We start from the raw sequence: 15,046 nt of genomic DNA, 5'->3' as shown, positions 1-15,046 counted from the left end.
TATCCTAACTGCCCTCCTAGTGAACTGAAAGAGGTCTTTTTCACTTTCACGGTAAGAGCTTTTGTTCTATTCCATGATTTACCTGCAGGCACGGTCAGGGGAATTAAGAATTTCATAGTAGAATACGGAAAAATTCAGAGCAAGACCTAAGCGAATGGGATGCGTTGGTGGAAGTTCTGTCATTGCAATATCACTAGCGGCTTTGTAAGCCACTAGGCTGTTCTCCGCAGCCTCCTTCCTGTCATTTCCTGTGGCAAATTCAGCCAGATACCTGTGGTAGTCCCCTTTCCTAAAAACAAAGAAAACAGAAAACCCATAATTAGGAATAATGCTTTTAAAATAAAAAACAGACTTAAAAATTTTTATGTGAAAAAACAGATTTACTAATTAACAGGTATACTTCAATAATTTTTAAAACTCTCAGGAATGACTGATTCATCCATTTAGTTTTCCTCTTTAGAGATTTCATATTGCTAAATATAAGCAAAATCCTAGAAAAATTAACTGAAAAGCTTTTTTAAAAAATTAACAAATTTATCACTTCCTAGACTAGAATTATATATCAAAAGTGGTTCCAAAGAATGTCGTACTAATTTGTTAATCACAAAATAAAAACTTCTATATAAAATGTTAAGATTGAACTATGTAATGCACTGCTGTAGCTGGGGGCGGGGATCTACAAAGGCAAATGAGTGTAAATAGGTAAAGCAAAACCTGGTACATTTTTACAGTAAAGTCTAACCATCTTAAAAGCAATAATACTTCATTAGGTGTGAATGTGCAAATGACTATTCAAAAATTATTTTAAGTTTTGAGAATCACTCCTCCCATATAACTATGTTGGAAACAATATTAAACAACTATTCTTAAAGAAAACTTGAAAACCTACACAGAAAAAGTGATGATTCTAAGTGCACCAACATGATTAATCTGACATTTTCCTTTCTAGTATAGAACCTACATTTTATAATAGAAAACCTTGGACTCGCCAGTGTTAGCTGCTGGAATGAGGTGTTTGTCCAGTACATCCAGAATGTCACAACAGATTAACTTTAGCTCAGTCTCAACCTGAAAAAAAAAGGTCAAAAAATTGTTTAAGTCTAAGAAATTATATAAATTATCACATATTCTACCTCTGGTTTTGAAGAAGAGAGCCATACTAAACAAAATATATATCCTTCTCTGAACCCTCTTCCCCTTCTCAGTACAAAAAAAAAAAAGAGAAAAGTTCTCTACAGGTTACAGAAATTATCTTTCTCATGCTATTAAGTTAAACACTTTTTTTTTTTTTAATGAACTCATTTCAGGTTCAAAAGAGTGACACTAATTACTATTTACTGAAAGTGCTGCACATTTATATAAACTTCCTTAAATGAGGTAGGAACTATTGTCTCCATTTACATGAGAAAACAAATATAATATTTGCCCAAAGTTCATCAACTTTAAAAGGCAGAGCTAGGATTTGAACCAAGACAGATTGCATGCCTACCATCATGGTTTACAATGGATGAAACAAAAATTCAAACCAAGGCAATTTTTGTTTCCCGTTAGTGCTCACATTCTTAACCTCTACTGTGTTCTCTACTCACTTTAGTGGTAGAGATCCATAGCCAGTAAGGGCACCAAAACTCTGTATACCAAAATAAATGTTGCCTCTCATCTTAATTCATTTATCATGCCAAAAAACTACACCACTCTTAAATACGCATATGTATCCTGCTCTCCATTTTCTATTAATTCACAGTGACATTGCTGAACCTTTCCAAGTTCTTCTCAAGTCCTCTGTAACATCCTTTCCTTTGAAAATAATTCTACTCTCTCTCTCTCCTTTCCTAAAATTTCATACTGATCTTAATTAAAACTAGCTCTTTTCTAAATAAACTACCTCTCCTTGTAGATTTTTTAATAGACATTGCTCTAGGAGAAGGAAGATTTCTGAATTCTGTTAGATCCTCACTGACTTGGTATGACTGTTCTATAATTCCAAACCCCTCCTCCTTAGAAGCTCATCCTTTATGTTCTAATTTCTCAATTTCTGTCATCAACAGAATCTGTAGGCCCTTCATCCACATTCACTGAGTATCTACAGCCTACCTCCCAATTCTTGGTATCACACCAAGGTATTACCACCCATGTTCTTTTCAACACAGTTCCTTAATCTCAACTCCACAACCTTCACTTGTCACTACCCCTAACTGTGACTGCTCTATCCTAGAAGTCTTAAATTCTAAGTTCACTACTGGATAATAACTTCCTTTTTGGACAATACTCCTGTTATTCCTACTTAAGGACACATCAAGACCTCCAGCCTCTTGAATCTTTCATCTCCTCCCAATTTATCAGTCCCTCTCTTTACTTCCGTCTTTCCTACTTAGCCCAAATCCCACACTAGCACACGAGACTTCGCTTTCTTCAGCACTTTCAACTTTCTCATTTCCTCATCACTCTGAAAACACCAAACTTGTCTACTGATAAGTCATATTCTCTGTTCCAACATATTTGAGGGTAATGGTCACACCGATACCAGCTCACCACCTCTATGCAACCCCGGGTGTGTTAACTCCTTGGAACCTCAGTTTTCCCAATTATAATCTGGAATAATACCTACCCTTTACAGAGGGTCATTTAAAGATTAAGTAAATACAATATCTTGCACTATTATGTATATTATCAAATCTCTCCACTCAGAACAGTAGCCAGCAGAGATAGAGATAGTCAATAAATGTGGTCTTCCTTTTCCTCTACTTAACAAACTCACTCTCCATGCTACTTCATGCCTGCTTCTGTAACTTCCCTCACTGTACTAAGTGTGGTTATATGCCTCTCTCTTCCACAAGGATCGGTTTCTCAACAGCAGCAAAATTGATATTTTGGGCTAGATAATTATTTGTTGTGGGGGGCTATCCTATCCAAAGCAGGATGTTTAGCAGCATCCCCATCTCTACCCACTAGATTACAACCAAAATGTCTCTAGACATCATCAAATATACTGAGGAGCAAAATCACTCTCTGGTTAAAATCACTACATCAATGGCTAGCAATCTTTCTGACCAAATTCCAGAGTATGAAAAATACTACATAAATATATATATACATATATATATATTACCTGAAACAATACCCTGATGAAATAATGCCCAATACCCTCTGATATTCTGTATTCTATTAAAAAAAATACAATGACTCAACTGAGGTTCCTAAGGATAATAACTATCTGCCTCATCTTTGTACCTACAGCATTAACAAATTGTGTGCTTAGAGGCACATGAATATTTGTTAAGTTGCCCTAAGTGGTAATTTCAAGTCACTCTACGAAGTATAAAGATTAAATTAGTTCTCTATGTTGCAGTGTTCAAAATTGTACACCACTCTCTGCAGCTTCCAGGAAAAAATTCCTAGAAGTCCATTAAAATATAAACTGTGTATTACATAAGTATACAACATGTGTGTACTAGGTGGTGATCAAAAATATCCAACATCTAAGGCACCTTTCTTTAAAGATTCCTAGGATATGACAATCTCACCATTTGCCGATACTCCCGAATCATTTTTAGTTTGTCTTCTCCCCCCTTGTTTTCTTCTTTCTGTTCAATGCTGCTGATTATTCTCCAGGAAGCTCTTCTAGCTCCAATCACATTTTTATATGCAACCGATAGGAGGTTCCTTTCTTCAACTGTCAACTCCACATCCATTCCTGCTACTTTCTTCATTGATTCCACCATTTCTATAAAAGTAAAATAAAATCTTAAAATTTAAGTTTTAACACATCCCTTCCCTTCAAAATAGGTCTTTTTTCTGACAAGTTAATGTAAAACAAAACTCTACCAAAAATAACTTCATAAACATCAAAACTACTTTGAGTAAAAAACCAAAAACATGTAAAATAAAGTGAACTAACAGTCCGGAACAAGATCATCTGGAATTAAAGTTGTATGGAATCAGAACAACTTCCAACAGTACCTAGTATATATAAGCATGGTTTGGAGACTCTCTCTCAATATTAAATAAGGTAACTAGGAATGCACAACTACCACAACTGAGTTGGAGGTTCAAGACAAAGATTCAATTCCCAAATACAAATAAATGATTATTTTCCAAATAATAGTCATGGGAGAAAAGGGAATTCATTCATACAGCAAATATATACTGAGCATTTAGTTAGTAACAAACACAAACCAAACATATCTTTGGATGTTCCCATCTTTCCTCCCTGAGAAGGGCACTATCCACCTCCTATTAAATTCATTCATCAGCAAAACTTTTGATGATTCCTATTTGTTACCACTAGGTGGCAAGCAAAGAAAGGGGCCCAGATAAACTTAGGGAAATCCTAAGTACAGGAAAAAAATAGGTAATACAATACACGGTGGATGCAAAGAATTAGAAACAGCTCAATAAAATGCATTAATGAAAACCATGCTTTCAGAAACAACTTTAGTATTACCATGTGGCTCTCTAACTTACTGATTCAGAATTTTGGTGATAAGACCCAACGATCTGCATTTTAACAAGGCACTCTCAGCATACATTAACACTCCAAGCACAAGTGTTACCTTAAGGTATGATGTAGACAGTGATTTTATGAAGCACTGCTTAATTTTATGTTAAATTATGTATAATCTCAGGGAAATATGTTTCAAAATTTTATCCTTTCAGGAATATAAGTTAATAGAAATATTAAAATGGTATAAGGTCTTTGGAAAGCAGCTCACTAGTTTCTTAGACAACTGAACACCTTAGGACTCAGCGATTCCACCCCTAGGTATTACCCAAGAGAAATAAAAATATACCTTCACAAAGACTTTTACACAAATGTTCACAGCAACTTTATTCATACTAGCCAAAAGATGAAAACGCAAATACCCATCTATATGATGTACCGCTCAAGAATAAAAAAGAACAAAACTACTGATACAAGTAACAACATGAATGAATTTCAAAAACGTCATGATAACTGAAAAAAAGCCAAAAAAGCCAGTATGATTCCACTTAAATCAAGTTATAGAAAATACAACACTATAAAGGCAGAGTGCAAATTAAGTGGTTATCAAGGTATGGTTACCCAGGGCATGGGGGTGAAGTGTAGGGCTTGTGTGCAAAGAAATACAAGAGGAATTTTGGGGGTAATAAAATTAACTGTTCTACTGTGGTGGCAGTTACACAACTTAATAAAAAGTTACTGAATTATACATTTAAAAGTGGCATATTTTATCATATATAAATTATACCTCAAAAAAGGTGACTTTTTCTTTTTTTAATTATTATTTGTGCCTACAGCACCTGGTCTTCGTACGTGGTCTCTCATCTAAGTACTAACCAGGCCCAACTCTGCTTAGCTTCTGAGATCAGACATCGAGTTTGTTCAGGGTGGCATGGCCGCAGACCATGGACCGTGGCTCCACTGGGGCGTGAACCTAGGACCTTCTGCGTGTAAAGCAGACATGCTAACCGCTACACTATGGAACCACACGTCCAGTAAAGTTAATTTTTTAAAATGTAGTTCTGAAGCATTAAAAACATTAAGGAGTATGGTAATAAGACCATTAATTCATTTGTGGGAGCATAAAGGCATTCATTTGAAACATCCAATATTTTTTTAAACTATAGTCACGGAAAAAAAGGCTAAATTTAGGGGCAGTGGAGTAAAAGGGTATCATTTCAAGCTCACTTATACTTATTAGTTTATTCTCAAAACAACAACAAATCAAACATAGGTCAGAAGGAAAATTCATAGATACAAAAAACTAATGGTTGCCAGATTTTTTGGGGGGGGGGGCTGGATGAAAAATGAAGGGATTTTTAAAAAAGAAAAAAGGTAAAGGGATTAAATACAAATTGACAGTTACAAATAGCCACAGGGTATAATATACAGCAAAAGGAATACAGTCAATAATATTGTAATAACTATGTATGGTATCAGATGGGTACTAGGCTTATCAGGGAGATCATAAGTTATATAAATGTCTAACCATTATGCTGTACACCTAAAACTAATATTGAATGCTGACTGTAACTGAAAGTTATTTTTAAAATTTTTAAAGAAATAAACCAGTAATTCACTTTTCTAATCCTTTAAAATCATGGGCCTCTGTAAAAATATGGACACGAAATTACCTGAAACCATCAAAATTTAACAGTGATGTCTGCGTACCATTCCAGGTGACTGAGATTTCTCCACATTTGTATGCTTTAAAATTTTTCAACAATGAACACTGAGTATTTTTACAATGTGACTGGGAAATATATTTAAAGTACTCAATGATATTCTACTATCCCAGATTCAATTAAGTGTAATTCCCTTCATTTAGAAAGCCACAAAACAATGCACAAAATACTGTGGTAAAACTACAGAAGCAGCAGTATCCACTTCTAGTTAACAGCTTTACTGATCTGTAATTCACAAATCACTCAATTCACCCATTTAAAGTGTGCAATTCAATGGTTTTTATTATATTTACAGTACTGTGCAACCATCACTTGAAAAATATCTCCATACTCATCAGCAGTCACTCCCCACTTGCCCTCAACTCCCTCAGCCATAGACAACCACTAATCAATCTACTTTCCGTCTCTATGACTATATAAACAGAACCATATTATATGCTGTCTTTTGTGACTGGCTTCTTTCACCTAGCATGTTTCAAGATTCGTCCACAGTGCAGCACCTCTCGATACTTCAATTACTATATGGATATACAACTTTTTATTTACCCATTCATCAGTTAATGGACATTTGAGTTGAATTTTTTTTTGGCTATTATTAATAATGCTATGAACATTGATATAAGTATGCTTTCGAGTCTCTTGAATATATATAGCCAGGAGTGTAACTGTTGGGTCATGTGGTAACTTTTTGAGGAACTGCTAAACTGCTTAACAGGAGCTGCACCATTTTTACATTCCCTCCAGCAACACAGAAGGATTCTAATTTCTCCATTTCTCAACCAACACTTATTAGCTTCCTTTAAAATAAAAAAAAGTCATCCAAGTGGGTATGAAATGGATCTCATGATTTTGATTTGTATTTCCTTGACGGCTAGTAATGGTGAGCATCTTTTCATGTGCTTCTCGGCCATTTGTGTATATCTTTGGAAAATATTCATATGCTTTGCCAATTTTTAATTGAGTTATTTGCCTTTTTATTACTGAGTTGTAGGAGTTATTTACTTTTAAAATCTCAACTATTCCTTAGCCCCTCATGTCTCCATTCCTGAAGGAAGCACACTAAGGGATAGTAGTAGCATAAGTCAGAAAAGAGCTTTCCTACCACCCCTAAAAGTTCTACAATCAGTGTTTTGTACCAATTTGTATAAATTATGACTATAATGAAGCTCTTATAACATTGATGTCATCCTTATCCTTTTAACACCAGCAACAGAAACATTATCTGAACTACAATGTATCCCAAAAACTAAGTAAAATTTCTGATTTAGCCAAAAAAATCTAGACAGAACACAACACCTACATCAGCAGAGGATTAACACCAATTGTATTCACACAAATTTCTCAACACGACTATATTTCATGAAATCACCTTAACAGCAACTATTTCATCAATGTGATCTAAGCATTTCTGAGACAGGGAAGGCTGTCCAATCTGTTTAGAGGAGGCCTTACCATAACTTATGAACCAGGGAACTGAGACTCATGGTCAAATCGCTACTTATGGATGCACAGGCAGTTTGATACATGAAGTTTGGGCAATAAAATATACAATTTCTGGGATGTCCGATTGTTTGGAAACAATGGGTAGCTGACTGAAAATCACCACTGTTACAGCAACTCTGTAACATACAATCCCCACAATTCAAAAAGGGCATTTTAAACATAATGATAAGCGTGTTTGGCTCCAAATCACTTCGCCTTCATTGAGAGATAACAGCCTAATTAGACATTCATTACCATTAAACCAGCTTGCCTCTATTTCTTACTAAACTATCCTACCAAAAAGAGCATCAAATGTTATTCACCAAAACTTTAATTTAGCATTGATTTTTGGTTTTGCTCTTTGAAGTATTTACACATTCATTCAATAAACTCATAAATAAAACATCTCATGTCAGGCATTGTTCTAAATGCTTTGCATATACTAATGTATTTAATCTTCTCAACAGACCTTCAAAGCAGGCACCACTGTCATCCCCATTTTATACGAGGACACTAATATGGAGGTTAAACATGCTCAAAAATCTCAAATTCAGCAGATTACAACCCAGGTAATCTGAATCCAGGTGTGCTTTGATTTAATTATATTACCTCAGATTTGAGAATTTGAGAATCTTTTGGTTTGTTTTTATAAGAACAGATACAATATAAATGGTTTCAATGACAAGACATGCAAGCTTAATTTATTAAAATGTATTTTATTCCTCCTCAGAACACATCTCTCCACCTATAAAATCTCCCCAAAATCACCTCCAAAAAGCTTATTGCTAATGCCTAATAGAGAGTAGATATTCCCATGCCACTAATATCTCTACATCAACATCCCAGTAAACTTGATTCTCCCGAGATTATCTCTGCCAGCCTGTAAAACAAGTCTCAGTGCTGAGTTTCAACAGTCTTTTTAACAAGACAAAGCAGAGTATCTAAAAAGGGACACATCTCCAACTATCGGACTGACTACAAGTTACCACAAGGCCCAATTCTACGGTTCCTAATGAGATCCGGGGTCTGAATAGAAGCAAACTGTTCAGAATTTGTCACGGAAAACCAAGCAGGTGCTGTGCTGGCTGACAGGATTAATATATGAGGTCATAACCATAATTTCTCCCAAAACGGAAAAACTTTTTTACAGCTGTTATGACTTTAAAGACAGAAAACTGAAGCTCAGAATAACTTGCCTAAAGCCACACAGCTAATATGTGCTAAAACCAGAACTCAAACTCAGACAAACTTAAGTGCCTGAGCTCTTAACCACCACTTACATTTAATTAACTTTCCAAGTGGTGTGCTCATATAAACTAAGTCCAAGGACACCAAAGGGAATCGCCCCAAAGAAAGGAAAGAGCCTTAGCAACAAACACTGCCTTAAAAAGGTCCAGTCACTCAAGGTTCTGGAAAGGCCTTAGGTTTGCTTTAAGTTAAAGGTTGATAAGTTGGCCAATGACCTTTCCTCTTTGCCTAGGAAACCATTCGCCACTCTGGATCAGACTCAAACATCTTATTCTGTGAAGCCTTACTATGTATGCTTTCCAATCCATATTGTATTTCTCCGTATTAAGGTGTTTTTCTTCCCATTAATTGTTACCTTCTTAAGAGAGCATGAACTGTGTATGTCTTTATCTCTACATTCCTGGAAGAGCACAGTATTTAATGCCACAAAGGCAAGTACTTAAAAGAATGAAAAGGATAAGGCAAACTATGTTAAATAGAGATTGAGAAATACATTCTGGTGGACTTGACTGAATGTCCTATGCAAACAAAACCTGTTTAAGGATCTCTACTAGACAGAATGAGTTCTACAGTCTTTCTCGGCAATTTCAATAGGGCTTTTTACTGCAATCCATTTTATTTAATAGAAAATTTTGTTATCTGTCCCTCTGAGACCCAAAAATCATCCTGAAGGTCTGAAGTCTGTTTATTAAACATGTAACAGGAAATTTAGTATAGGTGTCCTATGTTATCACACTTGAGCAAAGTGCCTATACATTAAAACAGTATTCCCAACAAGACTACGGCATCTACAGAGACTTAAAATATGAAGTATCTAGTATCATATGATCTGATCTCGAATCCCATACAGGAAATGACTAAAGGAGAACCAACACCATTTCAAATACAGTACAAGAATCAAGGAATTTAGGGATATTCTGAGAACCTGGTATACTGTAGTCCTGGTATTACTGATTCGTCTGCATTAGATTAACAATAAAAAGCAGGCAGAATGTGCAGAGTTATAACTTGTCTTTTATAAGGAAAAATGGCTGGTTGGTATTTAAAAAAGGTGGGTGCGATAAGCCCATCAGAACAATCTATAATGGGATAGAAAAATGTCACTTTATACAATAAGCAGATATAATTACCAATCAAGAGCTTTCAGGGCTCATTTAGAGCACAATAGGTAAGGAAAATAAGCTTTCTTTACCTCTTTAAAACACTAAGATTTACCACCTCACACTCAATAGGCTGGCTACTACTCAAAACAAATTTAAAAAAAAAAGTGCTGACAAGGATGTGGAAAAACGGACCCTATGGCCCTGCTGGTGGGCATGTAAAACAGTACGGTTAAAAATACAGTTATCATATGACCCAGCAATTATGCTCCTGGGCATATACAGAAAAAAACTGAAAGCAAGATCTTGAAAAAGATATCTGTACACCCATATTCATAGTTGCATTATTTGTAATAGCTAAAAGGTGGAAGCAACATAAGCGTCCACTGATGGATGAATAGGCAAGCAAAATGAGGTGTGTGTGTGTGTGTGTGTGTGTATATATATATATATATATGTATGTATACACACACACACTGGAATATTATTCAATCTTAAAAGGAAAAAACTTATAATTCTAATTTGGCAAATATGTGCTCAACATACTCTATAGGTCATTTCATGTATATTTTACTAATAAATTTATTTCATCTATGAGAGGTGAACACAGTGTAAATATATATATATGTCTTACTGTTAAAGTTTACAGCTGAAACTTACTGGATTTCATTAATCAATGTCACCATAAAAAATAAATTTATTTTTTTAATTAAAATAATTAAAAGTGTTAAAATTATTTCATAATATTTTATATTTATCTTGTCTCTTAATAGTTCTTTTTAATAAAATTATTTTTTTAAAAAGAAGGAAATTTTATGCCAAAACATGGATGACCCTTGAGGACATTACCCTAAGTGAAAGAAGCCAGTCACAAAAGACAAATATTGTATATGATTCCACTTATATGAAGTCCTTAAAATCATAAAGACAAAGTATAGTAGTTGCCACTGGCAGAAAGAATGTAGTTATTGTTTAATGGGTAAAGTTTCAGTTTTACAAGATGAAAAGAGTTATGGGGATGGATGGGTGGTGATGGCTGCACAAAAATGTCAATGTATTCAATACCATTGAACTATACACTGAAAAATGGTTAAGATAATGAGCTATTATGTGTATTTTAACACAATTTAAAAAAAAAAAAAGACTAAGATAAACTACGTAGCTCTGCTCCAAACTCTATAGTCTCCTTCTCAATGAAAAGTAATTCAGATGACAGACATGACAATGATGGAGACTGTTAAAAAGAAACTCCTCCAAAGACCCGAAATGAGAAAGAACTAAAGGAAATTAAAATTTCTGGCTTGCATGAAGGCAAGCTTCCCAAATCACTATGTCAAATGGAAAATATGCAAAGTTATCTTAGGGGTGACTAAGAACTATCATGGGAAAAGTCAGGGGAAAAAAAGGTACCTCTGAAAATTGTAAAACTCTATAAAATTAACCTCACTGTAATTGTAAAATTCATCTCAGTAAAAAAATCCCTCTAGACCAATTACTAGTTATCAAGCTCAATGATTGTTTGACATTGTTAGTTCGGGATCTATCAGAATATATTTAATATGTATATACAGAAGTCTTTACCCTCTGAGATAAATTAATTTAATGGTTCTGTTAAACAAGAGCACAATCTTCAAAACAGGAAGGTTTTTGTTAAATTAAGAAGTGGCTGGGTAGGACCTGTACTTTTCAACAAAACACCATCATCTTTCCCTCACATTGAGTTTTCCTTTATCACATGATGACTACTACCCTCAGAGACACTTCACGAAATAACTTGAAAGCAAGGATAAATACAATAAAAAGATTCAACATCACAGAAAGCCATTCTGCACTAGAAGAGAACATGGGGACACTCTCCCAGTTGGAGGAAAAAAGTATTTTTATCCTTTGAAGATAAAGGACAAGTGAACTTAGGGGAGTGTCAACAGTTTAGATTTTAAGAATGGTCCCATCTTATGATTAGCAGAGAAACTGTTAATACTAAGAGCTAGGTGAAGATAAACAGCTCTTGCAACATATGTAGTAAAAATTTATGTATTCTGGGCTAAAAGGGAAAAGAGAAGTATAAAAGGAAAACATAGTATCTGCATTTGCGAGGTGGTCCTGATTACAAGCAAACAAACAAACAAACACAGAAATCCAGACCTATGCCAGCCAATAGCACTGGGAAATAACTAGACTGAGGACCAAAGGGAAAACTAAAAGACCTACGATAAAAGAGCTCAGGCTAGCCAGAGAACTTAATCTGATGAATGTTTCTTAAAATCTCAATAGTTCTGAAGAGATGTGGTTTAGAAATTAAGAAAAGAAGGATCTCTACCATAGAATTAATCTTCACAGAGAGGGAAATCTTCTGAGGCATGCCATGAAAGCAAAATATCCTTCATATGGTATGCACATATTTAACATACCAGCCAAAAGGTGATTTTATTCATCTTTAGAGAAGCTGGCACATTTTTAAACAGCTCTGCCTCATCTAAGATTCTGGAAAGCAAAGAAAGAGGCATGGGTGCAATAGACTTAGCATCTCAAAATTGAAAGCACAAAAGAGACAATAAACATGCTTTAAACCTTTTCTAAAGAATCAATAGCCCGAAGTTGTGAAAACTCTGGATCCCCAAAGGATAGGATAGGCGTTCTTAAAAAACCGAATTATTCCCAAAATCTCAGAGGCTTGACACAACAAAAGTTTCTTCCTTACTCAAATATTTAAGTGAAAGTCACTGTCTTAAAGTGGTACCATTTGATACTTGAGGCTTCAGCTGGTCAGAGAAGCAAGGGAAAAAGAAGAATCAGGAAAGGGTTTTTTTCACTGCCTCTACACACGGTTACATGTATAACTTCTGCTCACATCTCACTGGCCAAAACAGTTCACATGACCCTGCTGCCCAAGTACAAGAAATTGGGAAAAAGGGGGAGGGTGCGTGAACACTACAGTATTTCGAAGTGTGTGTGTGTGTGTGTGTGTGTGTGTGTGTGTGTGTGTGTGTATTTTTTAAAGCAAAAAAAAAAAACCCACTAAAATAAAAAAGGCTGTCAAGTAAAATCAGACATTATTTAAAAGAGCAGAGATACACATAGAAACTTAGACAAAGAATGCAAAACACTAATTTTGTCCATGGTTAATGGCATTGAAGAAACAACTTTATATGTCTTAAGTTAAATTGTTTTTATTGTATTTGATTTAAAAAAAGTATGCAAGCTTGTTGGGGAAAAAATGTCCCAGGTACTAAATCTAAGAGGAATTTACCATATGGATCTTTACTTTAGAATAGTCAAAAAATCTTTGACTAGATTTACACAACAGAGCAGTCTTCACTGAAATACTTCTATCTCATAAAATCAGGGCATTTCTGTAGAAAGTTACATATGTAACCAGGTATTATGGCTTTCAAATGATTTGATGGACTTGGGAAAACCTCCTAAGAATGAGTGAAATTATCAGCTAAGCAAAATTTGGACAATCACCATAGTCAATTCATAGATAATTCAATGACAACTGACATTCTGTTTTATAGATTTCTAAAAGATCCAAATATCCTGGTAACAAAGATTCTATTAACATTTAGAAACACACAGATATATTTTTCGAAAGAAAGTACCAAGCACATTATCACACCAACAAATACTCTATTGGAGACATCAGTTTTGTACCATAAAGCATGAAGAAAAAATCTGACCTAATCTTTTAAGAGCAGGTATTATTAGTTAACCATAAAGGAAATTCAGTATAATACCTGACACGTGCTTTCTGACAGAGCTACACTCTAATAAACCCATCAGATTAAGCTGGTTACAAAACATTCTCGGATAGCTAAACTGACTTATATTGATTAAACATTAAATCCCTGCCAAATTTGACAATTTTAGTTTTTATCATAAATAATTCAGCTGCTTATCTCTGCTCAAAGTTTGCAATGCCATCACTTAAAAAGGTTATTTGCACTTTGTGTGCTTCCAAATCACTTCAGAGCTATATGGGATGCTAAAACACAATTTAAGATTTTTACATTACTCAAAATTGTAATTCAATCTGTCAAACTTTTTTCTTTAATTCTAATAGTAAATAATATGGAAAGGGCCTAAGGATGCAATAAAAACCTGAAGTTTGTAGCTTTAGAAGAAATGAATTTTTCTAGGGAGATAAAAATGCTACAGTACTAATCACTAGCTATTTTTTAGTTAAAATAAGCAAAATGTTATGAGATGTCTCTTAAGAATGTGTTAAAAAGAGTTATAAAAGAAGGAATAATTTAAAATAAACAGTTTGGCAAGACTTAGAATTTTTCTTTAAGCAAAGGTTTAAAATGAAAGATTAAACAAATTGACACCTAAATACAGACACAAAACTGGAAGTTTGGGAAGACTCTCTAAAGAGGTTCTATGCTATTCTAGTTACCACTTTCTCTGTTCTTGTCATATCTACCTATCACTTGTACTCGTATTAGGTGGACCAAAAGACACACTTTGGGAAACAGCATGGTAGGAAAACACAGTCAGAAAGGTTCAGATTAGATCTGCATTCCAGCTTAGATGTTTAATAACACACTATTTGACCTCAAACTTAACCTCTATGAGCTTGTTTCCTCATATACCAACTTGGGAGATACTCAACTCTTACTAGGTTATGATAGAATAAGACTGCATATAAATACTCTAGTACATAACAGAAGTCAACAATGTTAAAAATTTTTTTGTTTGCCTATCTTCCAAGATTAAAAATACATGCACACACAGAAATCCAAAAGGATGCAAGCTCTTAGATGAATGTTACTAATGTGCTTGCTGCGATGAGCTAAGAACACAGAACCAAGAATCTAAACCTAATAAAGCCTTTTATGTATAATTTGGCTCCATTTTTTTATTTCTAGCCCAGATATTGGCCCATTCTTAGGCCTCATATGCTTAATGCCATATCCATCAAATCCTTTGATGACATATCTTAAAGAACCTCCTTCTCTCACCATCCAAATCTTACCTACCCCAAAGAACAGCTCATCTATTATCAAGTTTTCCCTGACAACTACAGCCCATAATGCTCTAGGTTCCCC

At 34.6% G+C, this 15,046-nt stretch overlaps 1 protein-coding gene across 1 annotated transcript in view; it reads right to left on the bottom strand.

Annotated features, from left to right (window-relative positions):
• Positions 1–15,046, bottom strand: part of YWHAE (tyrosine 3-monooxygenase/tryptophan 5-monooxygenase activation protein epsilon) — a 39,009-nt gene that overhangs the window by 8,734 nt on the left and 15,229 nt on the right. Inside the window, exons 2-4 of the mRNA XM_011359890.1 lie at positions 3,525–3,724; positions 962–1,068; positions 83–289 (exon numbers count right to left, since the gene is read on the bottom strand). Of these exons, the coding sequence (XP_011358192.1) occupies positions 83–289; positions 962–1,068; positions 3,525–3,724 (514 nt within the window). The remainder of the gene's footprint in view (positions 1–82; positions 290–961; positions 1,069–3,524; positions 3,725–15,046) is intronic.

This window comes from Pteropus vampyrus, unplaced genomic scaffold (assembly GCF_000151845.1).
Source record: "Pteropus vampyrus isolate Shadow unplaced genomic scaffold, Pvam_2.0 Scaffold50, whole genome shotgun sequence".
In the NCBI taxonomy this organism is placed as follows: Eukaryota; Metazoa; Chordata; class Mammalia; order Chiroptera; family Pteropodidae; genus Pteropus; species Pteropus vampyrus.
The sequence above is the reverse complement of the archived record's forward strand: the minus strand, read 5'-3'. Positions and strand labels throughout refer to the sequence as shown.